Genomic DNA, 23,285 nt, shown 5'->3' with positions numbered 1-23,285 from the left:
GAGGCCTCACCGTGTGTTTTAGATCTAACTTTGGGAATAGTTAAAAGGCCGGTACCAGAGGACCTCAGGGTCCGCGAGGGCTCATAATTTGAAAACAAGTCAGATAAATAAGAAGGCCCAAGACCATTACGACATTTATAAACAAGTAAGAGAACCTTAAAATCAATCCTGAAGCGCACGGGGAGCCAATGCAGCGATTTTAAAACCGGTGTAATGTGTTCCCGCCCCCCGGTCCTCGTCAGAACTCGTGCTGCCGAGTTTTGCAGTAACTGTAAACTAGAAATAGTCTTTTTGGGAAGACCAGAGAGCAGGGCATTACAATAATCTAGCCTGCTGGAAATAAAAGCATGCATTAGCACCTCCGTGCTGGCAAGAGAGAGAAATGGGCGAACTCTGGCGATGTTTTTAAGATGATAAAAGCCTGTCTTTGTGACATTTCTGATGTGTGAAATAAAATTCAGCTCAGAGTCGAAAAGGACACCCAGATTTCTCACACACTGAGAGGGTTTGAAGTTTTTCAGTCTGCAGGAAATTATCTCTCTCTTGTCTTCAGGACCGATGACTAAAACCTCAGTCTTGTCCTGGTTGAGCTGCAAGAAATTCACTGCCATCCATGACTTTATGTCTAAAATGCAGTTTAAAAGGGTGTTAACTGGCTCTAGGTCATCAGGAGACACGGCGATGTAAAGCTGTGTATCATCAGCATAGCTGTGAAAGTCAATGCCGTGTCTCCTGATGACGTCCCCAAGTGGCAACATGTAAAGATTAAAAAGTATTGGGCCTAAAATTGAGCCTTGGGGAACCCCACATTTTATGTCATAGATTCCTGAAGAGCATGTATCCATACTCACCAAGAACTTTCGATCAGCCAGATAGGAGTAAAACCAGTTAAGAACAGTACCTGAGAGGCCCACCAGACTTCTCAGTCTGTCTAATAAAATCTGGTGGTCCACTGTATCAAAAGCAGCACTAAGATCAAGTAGCACCAGGACATTAAGTTTCTGAGAGTCCAAATTACGTCTAAGGTCACTGACAATCTTTAAAAGGGCCGTCTCGGTACTGTGGTTTGTCCTAAAACCAGACTGATACTTTTCTAAAATGTTGTGTTTGTTTAAAAACCCATGTAATTGAGTATAAACAACCTTTTCTATAATTTTACTTAAAAATGGTAGATTGGATACAGGTCTGTAGTTGTCAAGGATGTTGCAGTCTAAATTACTCTTCTTCAGAAGAGGCCGCACCACAGCTGTTTTACAGGCAGATGGGAAGACACCTGTCTGAAGAGAGCAGTTTACAATTTTTAAAAGCTCAGACTCGAAGAAACCATAAAATGTTTTTAAAAGAGATGTGGGAATGGGGTCTAAAAGGCAGGTTGTTGGGTTTAGCTGGGAGAAAACTCGACCAAGCATCTCTGCATCAACCAGGACAAAACTCTCCAGTGTTTCTTTGGCTAAAAACAATGCTTCAGATCTGTTAAAACTAAAATTTTGTTGTGATACAAGACTGGATCTAATAGCATTGATTTTACTTCCGAAGTGACATGCAAAGTTCTCACATGCGTTGGCTGATGGCGACATGGTGGACTTGTTACCCCCAATATTTATTAAAAGGTCGATGGTTTTAAAAAGGAATTGGGGGTTGTTTTTGTTATCTGTAATTAGGTTTGAGAAGTATTGTGTTCTTGCCTCTTTAACAGTTTTATTGTAATTTTTGAGTTGTTCACGTAAGATTTCATAATGTATTGTGAGTTTGGTTTTTCTCCATTTTCTTTCAGCTCTCCTGCAGCCTTTTTTCAATTTTTTCTAATTTCTTCATTTCTCCATGGAGTTTTTGATTGTGTTTTTAATGTTTTTGTTTTAAGTGGAGCTACTGAGTCAATGGCAGATGCCAGTCTTCTGTTAAAATTATCTACAGTAAAATCACATGATGCAGATAAAATCTGAGCAGGAGTTCGATTTAAAATGTCAATAAAATTTGCAGCCACTTCAGAATTAATATACCGTTTCCTCACAGTTCTCACCGGGGCCTGCCGCTTGCTAAAACTGGTGATGTTAAAAAATACACAGTAGTGGTCTGACACAGCCAGGTCAACAACAGAGGACACACCAGTGGACAGGCCGTAGGTTATGACCAAGTCCAGGGTGTGTCCCCTGTTGTGTGTACACTGTGTGACGTACTGCTTAAAATCCATATTATTTAAAAGGTTTAAAAATTCACTGGTATGGGGATTACCACTATTGTCGATGTGTAGGTTAAAATCACCAGTTATTAAAATCTTGTTGTATTTGATATGTATGGTAGATAAGAACTCAGAAAATTCTTGAATAAAACCAGAGGGAGGATTTGGTGGTCTATAAACTGTTATAGCTAAAATAGGCGGATTGCTAAAAACAAAGGAATGATGCTCAAATGAAGAATAGTTTGTCAGTATTATTGGTTGTGCGGATAATGACCGTTGAGCAATTGAAGCTGTTCCACCACCCCTCTTACCTCCCCTGATAGAAAATAAAAAATTAAAATTTGGTGGGGAAGCCTCGGTGAGAATAACTGATGCATCAGCGCCAAGCCAAGTTTCTGTCAAAAAGAGACAGTCAATGTTATTATCTAAAATCAGATCATTAATAATAAAAGATTTATTTGATAATGATCTTACATTTAAAAGAGCCATTCTAAAAGTTGTAGGTAAGTCCAATTTTGGGGTTGTTGATGATGGATCTAATACAGAAGTTGTTTGTATATGACGGAGACATCTGTCAGAGCTACGAAAATGTAAATGGGAATGTTGATAATTTCTACTGGTGATGTGTACTGGAATATGATGGGTAACAGAGACGGTGTTAACTGGAAAGGATGTGTTCTGACCGGATTGTCAGTCTGAAAGAGCTTTGCAGGATTGAAGGGTGAGATTAATGTTCAGAGCAAGGAGTTGAGAACCTGCATAGTTGAGGTGAAGGCCCTCTGATTGGAAGAGGTACGGTCTATTGAGAAAGGTGGTGAAATTATCAATGTATGGGATATTAATGGAGTGACAGTAATGTTTTAACCAGATGTGGAGTTGACGAATTCGGCTGAACTTAATGTCTCCAAAACGTGGTGAGGGTAGTGGTCCAGAAATGATGCACTGTGTATTTAGCTGTTGGATGTTGTGGATGAGGTTGATAAAATCTGCCTTCAAAGTTTCTGACTGTTGGAACTTGAGATCGTTTGTACCTGCATGTATTACCAGAGTTGAGGCTGTGGGATGTTTATGAGTCAGTTGGTGGGCAGAGTTGAAGATGTCATTGACTGTTGCACCTGAGTGGGAGGATGTGTGGCACCTGTTCATGCGGATGTTTCGAACGATGGAGTCACCAAGGACGAGCACGCGAGGACCAGCTCCAGCCGGCAGCCTCACAGGATCCACGGCACCAGCAGCCAACATGGGAGCCTCTGCGGCGGCAGCCAAAGGAGGAGAGACCACGGCGGTATCAGAGGCAGCAGACGGCGGAGACGAAGCTCCTTCCCTGGCAGGGTGTTTCCGGGCGGGGCTGCGGCGAGACGCGGCGTTTTCCTTTACCGCGGCTCTAAGGAGCTGTCGCCGCTTTGTGGAGGATGAGCCCCGGGATGACCGCCGGGAACCGGGCACCTTGGTCTGCGCAGAGCCGGTGGCTGGTGCAGTGTTGGTCGGCTCCGGACCGACAGCGCAGCTGGATATCATCCCTTCGTCAGGAGGCGGTGCCGACAGGACCTCGAAGCGGTTTGATAAAACCAGGGCGGATGTTTTCTTGGTGCGGCATGTTACCTCGGACCAGAGTGGCGATCTTTTAGGTGTGGAGCTGGATGAAGGCCGGGGAGAGGTAACGAGATCCCATGGCACGGTGTCCTGAAATGCCGATTTCAGCGAGGCTATGCACAGTGACTGCTGGTGGGCCACATCCAGCAGAGAGTTAAGTATTTCACTCTTGGACCTCAGCTCTTCTGATAGCTTCCGGATATCTTCCCTCAGGTTAGTGATCAGTTTGTCTTTTGGTTCCAAGCAGTTATCCGGAAGGGTAGCCATCTCAAACCGATAGCTAGCAGTGGCTGGGGTTTGTTGACAGCAGCGTTCCCACGCTGTCAGTCGGCGGCTGACAGTAAAAAGCGAGGAACTCGCTGGTTAAAATTAAAAACAATCCTTCTCCACCGTAAAAAGGGAGCTAAACGTTCGACTGGTAAAAAGTTAAAACGATATAAAAAACCGTTAAAACCGTTAAAACCAGATAAAATCCTCAGTCAGCAGAACGTTAACAGGCCTCCACAGACGCTGCTGAATTCAGGCTGCAAGCAACTGAGTAGTTATTACTGCCCCAATGGTACGGTATGGTACAGTATGGTATGGTACGGCATAGTATGGTACGGTATGGTATGGTATGGTACAGTATGGTATGGTACGGTATGGTATGGCACGGTACAGTATGGTATGGTACGGTATAGTATGGTATGGTACGGTATGGTATGGTACGGCACAGTATGGTATGGTACAGTATGGTATGGTACGGCATAGTATGGTACGGTATGGTATGGTACGGCATAGTATGGTACAGTATGGTACGGTACGGTATGGTACGGTACGGCATAGTATAGTACGGTATGGTATGGTACAGTATGGTATGGTATGGAATGGTATGGAATGGTACGGAATGGTACGGTATGGTATGGTACGGTATGGTACGGTATGGCATAGTGTGGTACGGTATGGAACGGTACAGTATGGTATGGTACGGTATAGTATGGTATGGTACGGTACAGTATGGTATGGTACGGCAGTCTGGTACGGCATAGTATGGTATGGTACGGTATGGTATGGTACGGTACAGTATGGTATGGTACGGTATAGTATGGTATGGTACGGTATGGTATGGTATGGTACGGCATAGTATGGTATGGTACGGCATAGTATGGTATGGTACAGTATGGTATGGTACAGTATGGTATGGTTTGGTACGGCATAGTATGGTACGGTATGGTATGGTACGGCATAGTATGGTACAGTATGGTACGGTACGGTATGGTACGGTACGGCATGGTATGGTACGGTACGGCATAGTATAGTACGGTATGGTATGGTACAGTATGGTATGGTATGGAATGGTATGGAATGGTACGGAATGGTACGGTATGGTATGGTACGGTATGGCATAGTGTGGTACGGTATGGAACGGTACAGTATGGTATGGTACGGTATAGTATGGTATGGTACGGTACAGTATGGTATGGTACGGCAGTCTGGTACGGCATAGTATGGTACGGTATGGTATAGTACGGTATAGTATGGTATGGTATGGTACCATATTGTATGGTATGGTATGTATGGTATGGTACCATATTGTATGGTAAGGTACGGTATAGTATGGTATGGTACGGTATGGTACGGCATAGTATGGTACGGTACGGTATCGTATGGTATGGAATGGTACGGCATAGTATGGTACGGTATGGTATGGTATGGTACAGTATGGTATGGTACGGTATGGTATGGTACAGTATGGTATGGTACAGTATGGTATGGTACGTATGGTATGGAATGGTATGGTATGGTACAACATAGTATGGTACGGTATGGTACGGTATAGTATGTATGGTACGGTATGGTATGGTATGGTATGGTACAGTATGGTATGGCATAGTATGGTACAATCTGGTATGGAATGGTACAGTATGGTATGGTATGGTATGGAATGGTACGTATGGTACGGCATAGTATGGTAAGGTATGGTACGGTATAGTATGGTACGGTACAGTATGGTATGGTACGGCATAGTATAGTACGGTATGGTATGGAATGGTACGGTACGGCATAGTATGGTACGGTATGGTATAGTATGGTACGGTACGGCATAGTATGGTACGGTATGGTATAGTATGGTACGGTATGGTAAGGTACAGTATGGTATGGTATGGTATGGTACGGTACAGTATGGTAAGGTACAGTATGGTATGGTACGGTATAGTATGGTATGGTACCTCTGTCTGCAGCTGGAAGATGCCGTTAACCAGAGCTTTGTTCTCCTTTTGCAGCTTGGACGTTTCCTTCTGCTCCATCTCCAGAGATGAAAACACCGAGTCGCAGTTTGGACACTCGTCCAGACCTGGAGACATAGGAGGAAGAGGAGGAGGAAGAGGAGAAGACAGGGGAGACGGTTACTTAAAGAATGGCAGTGATGGTGAAGAGCAAAGCTTGGATCAAAGTTCAGGTTCTACCTGACAGCATCTGGACCTTCTGCTCCAGGAACTCCTGCTCCTTCTTAAGCTCCTCCACCTCCTCCCCTCGTCTTCTCAGCTCCTCCTCCAGCCTCAACTTCTCCTTCTCCAGCTGCTCCTCCCTTTTCCGGAGTTTCTCCTCCAGCCTGGTCTTCTCCTTCTCCAGCTCCTCCTCCAGGCTCCTCCTCCTCCTCTCCTCCCTCTCTCTCAACTCATTTATGGTCTCCTCCTTCTGGTCGTTTTCCTCCAGCAGTCTCCAGATCTCCTCTTCCAGAACCTCTGCGAACATCAAACACATTTTCAGAGCCTTCATCTTTACCCCTGCTCCTGCTCCTCCCCCTGAACGAACCTCTCTTCTTGGCTGGTTCTCCTCTCTCCTCTTTGTCTTCAGCAGCATCACAGTGGCGTTTCCGGCTTTCCTCCTCCTCCAGAGCAGGTGCGTTTCCGTCTCGGGTGGTGTTTTCCGCGGCCTGCTGCAGTCTATCGATGACCTCGTCCTTCCGATGGCAGACCTCCGTCAGCTCAGATAACTTCTGGAAAACAGCGGAGGAAAACAACAGCTGAATTCTGAGGAGAGCCGGATGGAGAGAAGTCAGGAAACCTTATCTGGATCTTTGGCTGAAAGACGACGTGTTGGGGAGGAACCTCCCACCTGCATGGCTTCCTGCAGCTGGTCATGTGACCGCTGCTTCTCCAACCGCAGTGCCTCCAGCTCTGCAAAAACAAAACAAACTATCTGGTAAAAGCTGAATTTTATGAGAACCACTGCAGCAGGAGAACAGCTGGACGCCCGCTAGGCCACCGTACCTGCAGCGTGTACGTCTGCAGACAGACAGTCGTGCACGCTCTCAGCATCCTCTCTGATCTTCATCAGGTCTGCACTCATCGAGCTGATGATGCCATCCAACATGGCGTCCTGCTCCTCCTGGCAACCAGCCGCAAGCAGATCAGTTATGGATGAGTTAAGGAACAGTTATTGATTAGTTAAGGATCAGTTATTGATGAGTTAAGGATCAGTTATGGATGAGTTAAGGATCAGTTATGGATGAGTTAAGGAACAGTTATTGATTTGTTAAGGATCAGTTATTGATTAGTTAAGGATGAGTTATGGATGAGTTAAGGATCAGTTATGGATGAGTTAAGGATCAGTTATGGATGAGTTAAGAGACAGTTATTGATTAGTTAAGGATCAGTTATGGATGAGTTAAGGAACAGTTATTGATTTGTTAAGGATCAGTTATGGATGAGTTAAGGATCAGTTATTGATTAGTTAAGGATCAGTTAAGGATCAGTTATGAATGAGTTAAGGAACTGTTATTGATTAGTTAAGGATCAGTTATGGATGAGTTAAGGAACAGTTATTGATTAGTTAAGGATCAGTTATGGATGAGTTAAGGAACAGTTATGGATGAGTTAAGGAACAGTTATTGATTAGTTAAGGATCAGTTATGGATGAGTTAAGGAACAGTTATGGATGAGTTAAGGATCAGTTATGGATGAGTCAAGGATCATTTATTGTTTAGTTAAGGATCAGTTATGGATGAGTCAAGGAACAGTTATTGATTAGTTAAGGATCAGTTATGGATGAGTTAAGGAACAGTTATTGATTAGTTAAGGATCAGTTATTGATTAGTTAAGGATCAGTTATGGATGAGTTAAGGAACAGTTATTGATTAGTTAAGGATCAGTTATGGATGAGTTAAGGATCAGTTATTGATCAGCTCTGATGTGTGTTTTCCTTACCTTTCTGTTCTTACTGAGGAGGCGCTGCAAGATCTCCAGCCTCTTCTCAGCTCGCTCCTCCAGGATCTCCCTCTCCTTCTCCAGACGCTCGCTGAAACACACCAAAGACACAGACAAGCACATACTCGCTTTTAATCACGGTTCACCGCGGCCGCCTCTGATCATGAGCCAGACCATCATTCTGCCGCCACCATGCTGGACAGGACAAGGTAAAAGAATCACGAGCGCGTTCACCGCGGCCGTCTGTCAATGCATGTTAACAGAGTCTAACTGTGGAGACGTCCCACCTCCATGAATTGATTCAGTTTGCTCTTTAACATGTGTGACGTTATTTCTGAAGATCATACCTATAGATCTGCAGTTAGACGGCTAACCCACATGTGGAGATGGATATCTACTTGCTTGACAGCTCAACACTTGTGTTCTGCTGTGACAGGTCATGTGGACAGAAGACCGGTCATCACAGATGTTATGAAACACTAGCCATGCTTCTTTTGGTCATAATAAGCAAGACCGGCCTCCTGTATCGTCTCCCTGGTTATCGTGTTTCCATCCTACAGATTCAGCCTCTCTATCTGGGAATCTCTAACGTGCCCCCTACTGGGCTCCTCCGGTAACAAGCCAAACCAGAACGAGAGGTTAAAAGAAGGCTCTAATGTGACTGCGGCGCCTCCATCAGCTGGTCATGTGAACACGACGCTCCTTACCTGTAGTCATTCTTCATCTTGTTGAAAAGCTCCATAAACTCATCGTGGACCTCTTCTCTGATCTGAGCCTCCAGCACCAAACGCAGCGCCGCCTCCTGGTCCGACTGTCACACATACACAATCAATCAGTCAATCAATCAATGAACACTCAACACTCATCAATCACAAGCCTTACGTTCTGCTCCTCTTCCTCCATCGTCTGGTCCTCTTCTCCTCCAGCCTCCAGAACTGTTCCCTCCATCAGACTCTCCTCCTCCTCTTCGTCTTCCTCCCACTCCTCTCCATCCTCATCCTCTTGCACATCCTCCAGCCTGGTCTCCCAGGCAACCAGCGAGCTCCTACTGCCCCTCCCTGCCATGTTCCTGCGCTGGTCCGCCTCATCAATGATGATTGACAGCTCCATGGCCGCCTTGTGCGGGGCCTGGTCATCCAGGCTGGCAGGTCTGCTGTTCAGCACCAACACCTGGACAGGTGAGCAGCAGAGGTGAAGTCAGTGAGAGGAGGGAGGGAAAGCGGTGACACATGTCCACCACCAAGTGTGTGCGCCCACCTTCTGCGCCAGGGCGGAGAACTTGAGGACGGTGAGTGTCTCGTCGAAGCAGGATGAGTTCTGGTTGATGTTGACCACCATGGAGACGCGGCCGGCACCACAGAAGAAGAACTGCAGGAAGTGGGTCAGTTTGGATTCCCTGAAGGGAACATGGTGCTGGAACCTGCAGACATGGGAACCAGAAGGCCGTCAGACCCCCTCCGCCCAGTTGCCCAGTTTAACTGGACCCACTGGACAAAGTCTGAATGTCTCCACGTTTTCCGTTTGGTATAACAATGCTGTATTTCGGTAAAGATTTAAAGAAAAATCTGATGTAGTCAGATTAAATGTAGGGTTTCCCACACATGGACCTATAAGTGGCACAGTGCCACAGATCCCGCCCCCCCATCAAAAATACAGCGTTAACGGAGATAACTAATTTATGTAATTCATTGCTTTAATGTTTTTAACACGTTAACGGCATAACAAGCCCAAAACATCCACCATTTCTCTGCTATGACGGGGGGACATGGAGGCATCGAGAGCCACCCATGCGTGACGCCCTCGTGGAGGATGGCGGCGTGAGTCTTCAGAAACTGCTGCACTGCTGGGGGGCCACTGGCCCTGGGGAGTGCCCAGTATGCTGCATTTGGGTGTGGTGAAGGGGGCTAGATTTGGGGCTCGCTGTACTCTTTCTCGCTGGGGGTGTTTCCCATGGAGCATGGTAGGAGGGTGTGTGTGTGTGTGAGCGCGAGAGTTTGTGTGGTGGAGGGAGGTGAGCTGGTGGGGGGGGGCAGACAGACGTGGATGGAGGGGAGACTATTAGGTGGGACAGTGCCGGGGAGGCTGAGTGAGGGGTTACGGGGTGGATGGTAAGGGGTGGAGGAAGGTTCCTGAGGTATGCAGCTGGAACATTGGGGTGGATGCTGGCTCGTGTCAGGTGGTCGCGCGGGGCCCTTCACTCTGGCCACCCTGGATGGCCGGTGCCCGGGCCCCGTGACCGTGGGGGGCTCTGTGGTCTTCCTCTGCTGCCCTCATGGTGGGTCCGGGGTGGTCTTCGTGGTGGGGGGGTTTAGGTTGTTGCTCCAGGATTGCTGCTGATGGCCCGGGTCTCTGGTCCGCCCTAGTCTGCCTCTAGCCTCCGTGGGGGCGTGGCCTCATCTCTGATCCTCCTCATCCTCTGCATGCTGACTCAGCACTGAGGTATCCAGTTTATACACTGAGAGATGCTTTGGTTCAGGTGTGTGTGTTTCTGGTTCTTTGGTTGTTGTTGTGATACATGTTGTTGCTGTCTTGGCTTTTTTTAGGAACTCCTGATGATTGTCTGCTTAGTTTACCTGTAAAAGCTGTAGGAAATTCTCTGCTGTGTTTCTGTACAGGTGTAGCAGCTGCTTGTCTGCTGTTAGGTTGGACTGAAGCTCGTTGTTTCCATCTGCTGGACGCTCCACTTTCCTTTTTACTTCTGTTGATTATTCTCCTTTTTTCTGTCCTCTCCGGTCAGGTCCCACAAGATTACAATTCCATCATCCAAAATGAATAAATAAGATTAAAAATAAAAAATGAGATGATCAAGAGGAGCCTTACACCCATAAAGCTCCTCTTGGCAAAGCAAATTTGTTTGGTACAACACAGCAGCCAGACCATCATTCTGCCGCCGCCATGCTGGACAGGTAGAAGAAGCACTAGAAGCACTCAGAACTCCACCAAGCCATTTTTCCAATGATTGTGGATGTTATCTGATTTATCTGACTCAAAGCTCTGGAGCGCCTCCTTGTGGAGAAATGAGTAATGAGAAAATAAAGCTTTGTGAGGCTCTGCAGAGCTGTGAATGGTTGGTAGGTTTGGGGATGTTTGTGAGCTTACTTGGCGTTCTGGTTGAGCCTCATGGCGCTGATGCACTTGCCGAGCGTCAGCAGAGAGCTGTTGATGTTCCCGGCCTCCTTCAGCCTCTCTCCGGTGTTGTTGGTCCGAGAACAGCGCTCTGAGCCGGCCAGGTCGCACAGAGCCAGCCTGAACACAAAACACGGAGTCATGGTCCACATCCACGCCTGCAGCTTAACACCTGCCCGCAGGGAGGAATACTCACTCGCTGACGCCAAGGACTCTGGGAACGCCCACGTCGTCGACCCGCAGGATACGGATGGAGAAGATGCTGTGGCTGCAGGACAGAAAAAAAAAAAGAGTTAAAGATGCAGAAGGAGTGTTCAGACAGAAACGCTGAGTCATGCTGACCTCCTGCTGGACAGATGGTTTAGTCTGGTGGAGGAGAAGCTCTGGTTCCTCCTCCCAATCTTCATCACTCTGTAGGCCTCCTCAGAGCTGCTCACCTGGACCCAGCGCAGGTCTGACACACAACACACATCAACACACACCTCAACACACCTGGAGGACCCCCGACTGTCTGAAAATAGAAACGTTACCTTTGATGAAGGAGTTTCCTTTGACATCCTGAGACAAACGCAGCACCGTCCTCTTGTGTCCATTGGGAACCTGAACATTACAGATCCCTGTTTTAGTTTTAATTTTGTGTGACACTCGTGTTGAATCTGATGCAGCAACACGTCTGGAAAAAGTTGGAGCAGGAGCAACAAAAGGCTGGAAAAGTACCTGGTACAAACCAAAAACACCTGGAGGGTCATTTAACAACTAATCAGATTCATTTATTACTCAGACTTTGAAGATCCACCATCTACAGTTTATAATATCAGAAGATATGAGAATCAGGAGGAATCTCTGTATGCTGGGACAAGGCTGGATGCTGGTGATCTTCTGCTGTAAAAGCAGCTGGGACTGTACTGCATTCCACCAAATATCCTTCATTTTTAGGTTTATTCTTTTATTTTTGTATTGATTTACTTCTCTAAACTTTTTAAAGAAAAATCTTATTGTCTTTTACTTAATTTTCCATTGAGAATAATTTTGGGCCTTTTAGTTACTTTAATGTCGCCTGTGATGACATCAGTGTGCGCAGCCTCAGTGTGGAGGAGGAGTTGGCTCCTCGGGGTGCTGAGGTCGGCTGTGGAGAGGTTTGTTCATGCTGCTGAACTTCTGTTTGTCATTCTGTGCCAGAATAAATACTCCACCCGTCGGTGTCCTGGTTAACACACAACGCAGACGGGAGGTTGTGGCCCAAGTAGGACAAACTGGCCCAGACCGGTGACACGTGGACTCAGGAAGACGTCCAGAATTCGCTGTCTGCAAACACAGTTCACCCTGAACAGGGCCTGAAATTCACGGCAGGAATTGTGGGAACTTCCTGCAGACAACTACATCAGGGAAGGTTTGCAGATCTGGCGCTCCTTCCTTCTCCGCTCTAAACTCCCTCTGCTGTCGCAGGCCACAGATCACTAACGTGTGGAACGAAATCATTAACTTGTGGCCACGTGTTAGTTAAACATATTTAATTTGATTGTACTTTAATGTTGAGATCATTATAACCGAGTTACCAAACGGTTTCAGTCCTAAACTAGAATCAGTCATAGACAGGAAGATGGCAGCGTGGGCACGCCGCGGCTCTGCCCAGTTTCCTCGCCCTCGCCACGTCTGTCACCAACACACTGGTGGAAATTTGTCTGAGGATCGTCTCACGTAGGACGGACAGCTGTGTGGCAACCTTCACCGAGACCTGGTTGGACAACAACATCCCCGACGTAGCGGTGGAGCTAGCAGGACTCTCTCTGCTCCGTGCCGATTGGACTGCAGCTTCAGGTTTGGAGCTGTACGTCTACAACTGGTGGTGTACAGCTACGAACATTACTGGAACCTTCTGCTCCCCGACCTGGAACATCTGGCAGTGAAGTGCAGACCAGTTTAAACTGGTTAGAGAACTCAGCTGGTCCTGATCATAGCGGTCTGCATACCTCACCAGCTAATGCTAAGCTAGCGCTGGAGGAGCGGTTCTGCCTGATCACCGGGCAGATGATCGTGATCCAGAGGCGGCTGGGATCGTGGATGGAGACTTTAACCACGTCTTCTTCCTCAGGAAGGTGAAGCGACGGGATTCTTTTCAGGTGCTGGTGAACTTCTACAGAACCTCCATGGAGAGCATCCTGTGTCTCAGAGTGACGGTACGGCAGCTGCACAGGACCAGAGGAGCTTAGCCCGGCTGGTGAGGACAGCTCAGGGGATTGTGGGCCGCCGTCTACCAGACCTGGACTCCTGATATATGTTGTTTATCTCCTACTGGGAATACCATACCTTCATGATCAATCAATATGTTAATTCTGTTTGTATTTCTATCTTACACACTGTCCCAGTTTGTCCATGTTATTGAATGTAAGCTTGTTTATGTTTTGTTTAGTTGGGATGACTCATCTTGGAGGTTTGGTTCTGGTCCCTGGAGGTTCACAGGCCCTCATTAGCTGTCCCCCTTCGTTCAGTTTGGTCAACATTTGTCTTGTTTGTAAGAAGAAAAATGAATTTTTCAGCTCCCACCGGACAGAAGATAGTGTGTTAGCTACCTGTTCCAGCAGGTCGTGGATGTTGTCGTTATAAATCTCGCAGAACGAGACCCAAACAGAGAAACGAACGTTGGAGGAGACGTCCAGACAGAAACTGTCGGCCTCAGAGACGCTGTTAACGCTGCTGACAGATGAGCCTGGACACACGGACACACATTAACAGGATGAGTCAGGACTCCAACCTGGAGCAGGACGACTCCAACATGTACAGACCTTCCAGGAACGCCGACCTTCCAGACGTCAGACTCTTGTCGCTCTGCAGACAGACAGCAGACACACCTCAGCATAGCTTGCACCACGTTACCATGGCGTACTTTCTGTGGCCCTGCTCACCTCTTTGAACAGCCTCAGTAGATTCTTCTTGTTGCTGTTCTCTGCCGCCTGCTGGTCTGGAGTCAGCCTGCTGAAGTCTCGACAGCGCTGAGGCTTCAGGTCGCCGCGGCCGTACAGGCGGCCCTCCACACTGTTAAAGATGACCGACAGGGACCTGGGCAGTAGACCCGAGTCGTGTTCTGGACCTGAGATAGGCGGAGACAGACTGTGAGACGGTGTAGACAGAGACTTACACGGACTGGATCAGACCAGTTTTCTGACCAAGGAAGGTGAAGGTTTTCCCAGCGTTGGTGACTCCGTAGGTAAAAACCAGACAGTTTCCTCCCTGTAAAACGTCTCGGACCAAACCACGAACAGAACCATCAAACACTGTCTTCTGACTGGCCTCTGGACCAAACACCTGGGGGACACAACGTTAAAAATGCCTCAGAGTGCTGCAGAGACAACCAGCAGAAACAAACAGGTGTGTTCAGGTGGGACAGGTACCTGTGTGAAGGTGAACCTCTGCACCATCTGTTGGAGGGGCTTCTCACTCTGACGGTTTGACGGACAGCTGTGGGGAGCCTTGAGGACCACAGTGTCAGAGCCTTCCATGGTCACACAGTCCTGCAGAGGAAGACAGGTTCAGACCTGCTACTGCCAGCTGGACAGGTGTCCACACTCTCAGGTCACTTGTGTCCAGATGACAGGAAGCCAACACCTAACCCTGACATGTCTCACAACCTCTTCAGTGTTTCTCCTACCATTCTATTAGGACTCTCAGAAATAATGGTTGTCAGCTCTGATGAGGTGCTCAGTGACCTGTTTGCGTTACCTGTGACTCTCCGTTGTCGTTTTCAGCTGCAGTAAACGGGCGAACCCTCAGGTACACCTGCAGGTTCTCCGTTTCTGACTGAAAACTGTCCTGAAACCAGAAGAGTAACATCAGTCACCATCATCATCCTCATCACTCACAGGCCGACAGGTTAACCCACCTGTGCTGGTACAGCTGCAAATTCATTCAGCAGGTCTCTCTTGATGTCTTCCACCTCCACTGGTCCTACCCTGTTGGGCATCCCGGCTAAACATGACTCCATCATCCCTGCTTACACACAGACACCACATCTTTAACCACAGCCAGCCCCCCACATCTGAGAAAACCAGGACATTTACTCATAGCATTTACTCTGACATATGAATGCAGGACTGGTGGGCTTTCTGCCGCTTTGAAGCCCGAAAATTTAAAATAAATCTTCAGGCACGATCCTGCTCAAGTGTCTAATAATCCAATTACATTTCTATGGAGTTTTGCATAACTTTCAGAGTTAACTATAAACACAAAAACAGTTCAGATGGTAGTCAAATACAGTGCGACCGATTCCAAGAAATAATGCAAAAAAATAAATGAGTCACAGAAAGCAACAACTGACCTCCAAGTTATTTTACTGTAGCCGTCTCCCAACTCACGGTCTGCACGCTCCGAAGTGTGCAGACACTGAATTGGGTTACAGCTAATGTTGTTTGCATTAGCATTAGCCACATCCAGATAACTGAATTCGAGTTTTTGTTTAATTAATTTTGACGTTTTTACACGAATAAAACGGCACATTAAATTATAATTGTATAAACCAGGTAGATTATAACTCACTCTCAGTTTCTTTTATTCCACCGTAACTGTTTTTTATTATAAAAGCAACGACAACTGAAGCTAACATTAGCTAACGTCTCTCCGCGGTTTCCTTTTAAAACGAAGCCGCTGGACCAATCACGTGCCGCAAACAAGTAGGCGTCATTGATCTCGCTTGGATTTGGAGTTATGGTCTCGCGAGAGATTCCACTTTTTTTTTCTTGTTTTTTAACTTTGAACCATACAGGCTATGCTTTGAACACAGCCGCTTTGATGAAGAACTTTAACCGTGAGGAGGAATGACTGTGGCATATCATTTCTTGTTTATCATAAATTGTATTATTTGATCAATAACAACAATCCTAATTTGCAAAGCAGTTTACCTTGGCTTTTGGTTTTATTACTTTTGGGGTTAGAGTCAAATAAGTAATTAAGTTTGGTTTTAATTGAGCACCAAATTCAGTAGAGGCCAGGAAAATAAACCTGCTGTTTTCCACTAACCCAGCTACACTGTCCTCCCAGTGGCAGGTAAAACCACGCTAACCCACCAAGGCTGGAGACTGAACAATACTGAAAACATGTGGGAGAAGGAGGCATCACATGACAGAGAAGCACAGTGATTAAAAGAACTAAGAGTGGACCACAGCTCCCTCCCTGGACAAGGTCCAGTAACCATCAGGCTGACAGATGTCCAGCAAAGATTCTCAGGTTAATTGAACTGGCCAGCACCTGGCCCGGAGCTACTGGTTAAAGACACTAACTCCACTCCAGGATCACCTAGCTGACCCAGCTGCTGAGGGATGGACCCACCCTGAATGGCTGACCAGGGGACGGACAGTCCTAAAACTGAAAGATCCCCAGAAGGGAGCAGTCCCATTTCCATTTCTAATGTTAATCTCCGAATAGAACCATCAATGAATGGAATCCATCCCTTATGACTCCATAAAATAAAAACATCTGTGGCTCCAGCACCTTAAAATCACATTTAAATTTATATAAAATTGGGTAACCTGAATAATTCTTTGATAACAGATTCAACTGAAGAGATTTTAATGTTAATTTTCATTTTGAAAAAAAAAAAAAAAAGCAGAGAAATAAATGGTAAAACCCGGTGGGTATTAGTGACGTCATCAGACAGGGACGGCGGTGAAGAACAGGAAGAAGCGCGAGCTGGAAGCGGATTTGTGGATTAAAGCGTCAGAGGCAGCAACTAGTGCGGGTTTAGTACCTGATCTGGATTACTCGGACTCTGTCGAACTCTCCCGGACCTGGTTCTGGAAGCAGCGTCGTAGAACTTCGCTGAAAACCGCAAGAAAAGGCTGAAAAAGGCGGCTGCGAAGAGACGCGGTGACCTGGTTTCCTTGGCAACGGTGAGACGGGGAGGGCGGGGGATTATGTGTTGATTATAAGATTTTAAATCCTGTGTTGCTGACACCTGCAGCAGGTGAGCAGGCCTACGTTCATCATGTCTCTGCTGCATGTGACGTTTTATTGCTGTTAAAGTAAAATACTCCGTTACTGAAGACAGTGTGGTTACCATGCCAACACATGTCTGCACAGTAACACTCTGGGAGGAAGGGAGGTGGTAATAGATGACAAAATATAAGATTACAGAATAAGCATCACCCCAGATCCAGCTGGCTGATGAAACCTTTCTGTTAGTGCACGCTCTGTGAATCTACCATGGGGCAGATAGATAGATAGATAGATAGATAGATAGATAGATAGATAGATACTGATAAGTCTGGGATGACAGCGTATGTGACTGATGATGTCGCTCTGATGTCTTCATCTCCTGAGCAGCTCTTCCTGTCAGACGTCGCCATATGTCCCGTCCTGCCGTCATGTCTTCTGTGGAATCCAGCGGTGATGGGGGGAAGTGGCTGGACGCCCACCATGACCCGGTGGCTGGTCTCTACACCTTCTCGTCCTGTGTGGACCTGGCAGACCTGAGTGGAGATGGGGAGAGCCGGCTGGTGGTCGGGGACCTGGGCACCGGCTCGTCCGGCATGAAGCTGAAGGTGTACCGAGGTACGGCCCTGATGAGCGAGAGTACTCTGCTGGACCTGCCCGCTGGCCTCGTGGCGTTCTTCATGGACCTGCATGAGCCTCGCATCCCCGCCGTGGCCGTGGCCTCTGGACCCTGCATCTATGTCTACAAAAACCTGCGGCCCTTCTTCAAGTTCACGCTGCCCAGTCTGGAGGTCAACACGCTGGAGCAGGTATGTGTGTGCGTGTCATTAAAATACGACATATGGGGACTCTGGTCCATGTGGGGACATTAAACTACTGCAAGTCTTTTTCCTTTCATTATTATTACATTAGTTTTACATCCCAGCCATTGGTCAGTTGCTGACGATTCCTTTAAGCTGACAGAAACCGTTTTTATTTAACCAGAAAATTAAAGCAAAATGAAAAAATCTCTTTTTAAAATTGTCCTGGTCCAGAGAAATTACAGCCAGAGGCAACCAAACTAAAAACTCACACACAGGAACACATCATAGAGAAAGTACCTAGGACAGGTAACTTTACTTCTACCCTGGATTTAAAACCAGCTCCTTCAGTCCAGGTCCTTTTCCAGGTCATTCCAGGCAGGAGGAGCCGCGTTTAAAAGCATTTTACCGGCTCTGTTCGGACCTGAGGAACAGCTTTATCCAGTCGTCACTGCCTTCATACTTTCACGCGTCCGGTTATCAAACGGTTTTCTCAGCAAACACCAGCCGACTATGTGTTTCATGTGTGAGTGTAATCCCTCCGTGCACACCCCCCTGGATGGACGCCGCAGTCCGTCGTACTGTGAGTGAGTTGGAGGTTTGACCCTTAGTGTTTGGACCAGTCCAGTTAGTAGAGGATGATCCACTGGATCCAAACAGGGTTTCACGGTGTATAAAATATTCTTGCTTTTAATAAAGTCATGTTGTTCATCGTCATTGTTGGTACAACTTCAGTTAGTTTTCATGCGTTACTGGAAGTAAAACTACGTTTTTACTCCTTCCTGACTTGTAGAAATGACACCACAGGGTGAAGGGATCACATGACACTTTGTGGACATCATGATAAACTCACAGAAACATGACTGCATCATCAACACACCTGTGACTGTACCTGTGATCTGATTGTTCAGGACGTGTGGCAGCAGGTGAGGGAGGGTCAGATCGACCCCCTGACCCTCAAAGAGATGTTGGAGAGCATCAGGACGAAGGCCGACGTCCCGTTGTCCGTCCGCTCCCTCAGGTTCCTGTCTCTGGACGGAGACGACATGGATGACTTCGTGCAGCTGCACAAACAGCAGCCAATCAGGCGGCAGGTAATCCCCGCATCACGGCGCCCATGACGGCAGCGGTGGTCCTGGTTTCTGATGGTTTCAGTCACATCTGATCCATCAAACACAAGATTTATCTTGATGGTTAAAACCCTGAAATTATTTCTGTTGCAGTCTTTTTTTTATTTTCCTCTTAGAAAATTTCTTCTGGCATCAAAAAGAGATGTTTAACTTTATTTCCTTACTGATATTTAATGTGTTGAGTTTTTCCATGTGAAGTTTTAACCCAAAGAGGCCTAGAAATGTTCCCTGTGGGACTCCGTCCAGTAGGACTATGTAGCAGCTGCTAGACTCAAACACAAGGTGAGGTTCACTTATTCATCTGAAATGAACCCAGAAATCAGCCGAAGACAGCTGTGATGCAGGCAGTACGACAGGTAACAGACAGGTACCACCAGGAAACCAAGCGGACCACTGCACGTCAGTAATCTGAATAATTAAATATAAGAGGTATGCAATGGGTACTACAGGAGTCAGCACCAGTTCCACGGAATGAAACCAATAAAATAATGAAATAATGCATTAACAAATCAAATCCCTGAAATTTGATCAAAGGTGCAAATAACACTTAAATGATCAGTAAACTCTTATAAGGTAGTTTGTTAAGAAGGGTTACAGACGTGGGAGGAAGGACAGCTTCTACCGCGTCCCTGAAGGCAACACTATATTCACAGCGAGCGCCCTTCAGATTCTGAGCCAGGCTGGCTGTGATGGGTTTGAGGGATGGGTAGTTTGAGCTAAGGGATGAGTAGTTTAAGCTAAGGGATGAGTAGTTTGAGCTAAGGGATGAGTAGTTTGAGCAAAGGGATGAGTAGTTTGAGCTAAAGGATGAGTAGTTTGAGCAAAGGGATGAGTAGTTTGAGCTAAGGGATGAGTAGTTTGAGCAAAGGGATGAGTAGTTTGAGCTAAGGGATGAGTAGTTTGAGCAAAGGGATGAGTAGTTTGAGCTAAAGGATGAGTAGTTTAAGCTAAGGGATGAGTAGTTTGAGCTAAGGGATGAGTAGTTTGAGCAAAGGGATGAGTAGTTTGAGCTAAGGGATGAGTAGTTTGAGCTAAGGGATGAGTAGTTTGAGCTAAGGGATGAGTAGTTTAATCTAAAGGATGAGTAGTTTAAGCTAAGGGATGGGTAGTTTGAGCTAAGGGATGAGTAGTTTGAGCTAAGGGATGAGTAGTTTGAGCTAAGGGATGAGTAGTTTAATCTAAAGGATGAGTAGTTTAAGCTAAGGGATGAGTAGTTTGAGCTAAGGGATGAGTAGTTTAAGCTAAGGGATGAGTAGTTTGAGCTAAAGGATGAGTAGTTTAAGCTAAGGGATGAGTAGTTTGAGCTAAGGGATGAGTAGTTTGAGCAAAGGGATGAGTAGTTTGAGCTAAGGGATGAGTAGTTTAATCTAAAGGATGAGTAGTTTAAGCTAAGGGATGGGTAGTTTGAGCTAAGGGATGAGTAGTTTGAGCTAAGGGATGAGTAGTTTGAGCTAAGGGATGAGTAGTTTGAGCAAAGGGATGAGTAGTTTGAGCTAAGGGATGAGTAGTTTGAGCTAAGGGATGAGTAGTTTGAGCTAAGGGATGAGTAGTTTGAGCTAAAGGATGAGTAGTTTGAGCTAAGGGATGAGTAGTTTGAGCTAAGGGATGAGTAGTTTGAGCTAAAGGATGAGTAGTTTGAGCTAAGGGATGGGTAGTTTGGTTTACCCGTCATGGGTAATCACATCTAAAGTTGTCATGAGCTCCCCGCTCACACCAAACAACCTGAGTCTGCGTGAGTTATTGATCGAGTACTTATAGGACCTATATATGGCTCTTTCCCATCTCAAGCACATGAGATCTAACTGGATCTGTCCCTTTGTCTGTGGTTTTAAAATGAGATTTTTTTTACATCAAGACGTTAAATAGCTTATTACAGCCTGCGGGGCCGTCAGCAACAATCACATCAGCCTCACATGTGGCTTCTGTTTGTTGGTGCTGACCTTTCAGACGGTCATCACCTGCATCGGGACTCTGAAGAAGAGCACGGCGGACGAGGACGGGGTCAGCTGTCTGGTTATCGGCACAGAAAGCTGCGAAGTCTTCGTCCTGGACCCTGAAGCTTTCATCATCCTCTCCAAGGTAAAGTCCCATCAGGGGTCTAAACTGGTCTGAACTGGTTCTGTTCACCTAAGCCTGACTGTGGTGTACCTCAGGGATTCATACTGGGCCCCATTCTCTCGGTATAAAAGCTGATGTAAAATAAAAGTCCTGTGGTATAAGTAAGTAAAAACATCTCTGTGTTCCCATCACAGATGTCACTTCCTGCTGCTCCCACCACGATGGACGTGACAGGTCAGTTTGACGTGGAGTTTCGCATCACGGTGGCGTGTCGCAATGGAAACATCTACATCCTGCGCAGGTGAGACACCTGAGGAGAGAAGCCGAGCTCCTCCTGTCAAGTCTCTACTCTGAGCCTCACCTGGTCCGGTAGACCTGCTCTTACAGGCTGTAGTGTGAAGAATGGACCAATCAGAGCTGACGGATGTTTGTTCTGCTGCTGTTCAGGGAGTCGGACAAACCGAAGTACTGCATCGAGCTGTCGTCTCACCCAGTTGGCCTGGTGAGGATCGGGAAGAACGTGGTGGTCGGCTGCACCGATGAGAGCCTGCAGGGCTTCACGCAGAAGGTAAACCACAAGATCACATGACCTCAGAAGCTGAAAGCAGCTTATGTCTTTGTCAGCTGTCCCAGGAGTCAGACTTAGAAGTCTTTATATATTAATAAAGACCTTAAAGCCCAGAAAACTTCAGTAGCTGACGTATGTCTACTGCTTTCTGGCTGCTGCTCCGCCTACCAGGTAAGGATACAGTTGCTATGGAAACACAACAGGGATCAGGGTTTACCGAACCAAGCCAGACCCATTGGTGGAGACAGGACAAAGGGTGTCCACCATCCACCTACATTCAGTAGCAGCTAGATGACTGGCAGACCGCCACCCTGTTGCCAGGCGAGGACCGGAACAGGCGGAGTAGAGCCAGTTAGGATAAATCTGTCCTTCATACATCCAGTGTCCACAGCAGCAGGAACACCAACCGCCTCGTCTTCTTCTTAACACGGAGAGGTTAGAATAAAAGTTGTTGTCTTTGTGTCTTCAGGGGAAGAAGCTGTGGAGGACCGTCCTCCCTGCACCCATCACCACCATGGCCGCCATGGACCTTCCTACCAGGGGCTTCCAGGCAGTTCTGGTGGGCTTGGCTAACTGTGAGGTGCATCTGTACCGGGACAAGAACCTGCTGAGCATCATCAAGACGCCCGACACGGTGACCAGCATCTGCTTCGGGCGATACGGCCGTGAAGACGGCACCCTCATTCTGACCACAAAGGGGGGCGGCCTGATGGTGAAGATCCTGAAGAGGACGGCGGTGTTTGACGAGCGGGACAACGCCCCCGGGCCTCCGCTGGCCCAGAGTGTCCGCCTCAACGTCCCCAAGAAGACCAAGCTGTATGTGGACCAGACGCTGCGGGAGCGCGAAAGCGGCCTGGCCATGCACCGCGCCTTCCAGATGGACCTGAGCCGCACCCGACTGGCCGCCGCCAAGGCGTACGTGAAGGCGCTGGAGTCCAGCCTCACGCCCATGTCCTCCAGCCTCTCCGAGCCGCTCAAGATGAACGCCGTGGTGCAGGGCCTGGGTCCGTCCTTCAAGCTGACCCTGAACGTCCAGAACACAGCGGCGTGTCGGCCCGTAATGAACCTGGCCGTCAGCTTCCTGTATGACGAGAACCTGTACAGGATGAGGAACCCGTACATGAGGATCCCGCTGCTGGTTCCTGGACTTATCTACCCCATCGAGACCTTCGTGGAGTGCACCAGCGACAGGGGCGTCGCCGACATCATCAAAGTGTTCGTGCTGCACGAGGGGAAGAGCTCGCCGCTGCTGACGGCGCACATCAACATGCCCGTCAGCGAAGGACTGATGCTCAGCTGATCCATGTAGGCGTAGAACGAGCGTTCCTGGTAGGGCTCTTCCCCACGTCTCCAGTCTGACAAGCCAGATGTCAGAGAACCGATCCCTGAACAGTCCAGAGGATCGGCTGTGATCCGGATCAGCTCCAGACTCGATCTGTAATGATTAGATATCGTTAAGTTTCAGGCATCAGTTAGAACGAAGTAGCGTCATCAGTTCTGCAGACATGTGGAGGTCCATCACGCTGTGATGCATGCTGGGACGGGAGCGCCGTCGTGGCAGGACTTTCCTCGTGCTTCATTAGATCTGGGCTGGTTGGGCTAAACACAGAGAAATGTGTCAGAGAGGAGGAGGAGAAAGAGGATGGACCTCATTAAATCTGGTCCTCCAGCAAGTCCAGACCTGGTCCGTCTGTGGAAGTGAATAAATCTTTGTCTCTG

The 23,285-nt window shown here is 47.4% G+C and overlaps 2 protein-coding genes across 7 annotated transcripts in view; one reads left to right on the top strand and one right to left on the bottom strand.

The window, feature by feature from the left end:
- The window catches only part of LOC121632325 (kinesin-like protein KIF20A), a 25,110-nt gene extending 6,313 nt beyond the window's left edge, over nt 1–18,797 (bottom strand). Inside the window, exons 1-22 of one of the 6 annotated variants that reach the window (XM_041973704.1) lie at nt 15,438–15,489; nt 15,163–15,400; nt 14,966–15,072; nt 14,806–14,895; nt 14,478–14,597; nt 14,253–14,391; nt 13,992–14,176; nt 13,872–13,914; nt 13,659–13,795; nt 11,619–11,688; nt 11,431–11,542; nt 11,285–11,356; nt 11,062–11,208; nt 9,220–9,382; nt 8,845–9,132; nt 8,670–8,773; nt 7,963–8,053; nt 7,027–7,144; nt 6,872–6,933; nt 6,569–6,752; nt 6,220–6,498; nt 5,983–6,107 (exon numbers count right to left, since the gene is read on the bottom strand). In XM_041973704.1, coding sequence (XP_041829638.1) covers nt 5,983–6,107; nt 6,220–6,498; nt 6,569–6,752; nt 6,872–6,933; nt 7,027–7,144; nt 7,963–8,053; nt 8,670–8,773; nt 8,845–9,132; nt 9,220–9,382; nt 11,062–11,208; nt 11,285–11,356; nt 11,431–11,542; nt 11,619–11,688; nt 13,659–13,795; nt 13,872–13,914; nt 13,992–14,176; nt 14,253–14,391; nt 14,478–14,597; nt 14,806–14,895; nt 14,966–15,070 — 2,634 coding nt within the window. In that variant the 5' untranslated portion in view covers nt 15,071–15,072; nt 15,163–15,400; nt 15,438–15,489. The other 5 variants (XM_041973709.1, XM_041973706.1, XM_041973703.1 and 2 more) reach the window with 5 other exon arrangements.
- Nucleotides 15,854–23,285, top strand: bbs1 (Bardet-Biedl syndrome 1). The gene is made up of 8 exons (XM_041973710.1): nt 15,854–15,886; nt 16,120–16,967; nt 17,401–17,819; nt 18,722–18,904; nt 20,888–21,019; nt 21,193–21,299; nt 21,446–21,566; nt 22,036–23,285. The coding sequence occupies exons 3-8, from the start codon at nt 17,424–17,426 to the stop codon at nt 22,864–22,866; spliced, it is 1,770 nt and encodes a 589-aa protein (XP_041829644.1). The 5' UTR covers nt 15,854–15,886; nt 16,120–16,967; nt 17,401–17,423; the 3' UTR covers nt 22,867–23,285.

The sequence above is a fragment of the Melanotaenia boesemani genome, chromosome 21 (genome assembly GCF_017639745.1).
Source record: "Melanotaenia boesemani isolate fMelBoe1 chromosome 21, fMelBoe1.pri, whole genome shotgun sequence".
Taxonomy (NCBI): Eukaryota; Metazoa; Chordata; class Actinopteri; order Atheriniformes; family Melanotaeniidae; genus Melanotaenia; species Melanotaenia boesemani.
The sequence above is the reverse complement of the archived record's forward strand: the minus strand, read 5'-3'. Positions and strand labels throughout refer to the sequence as shown.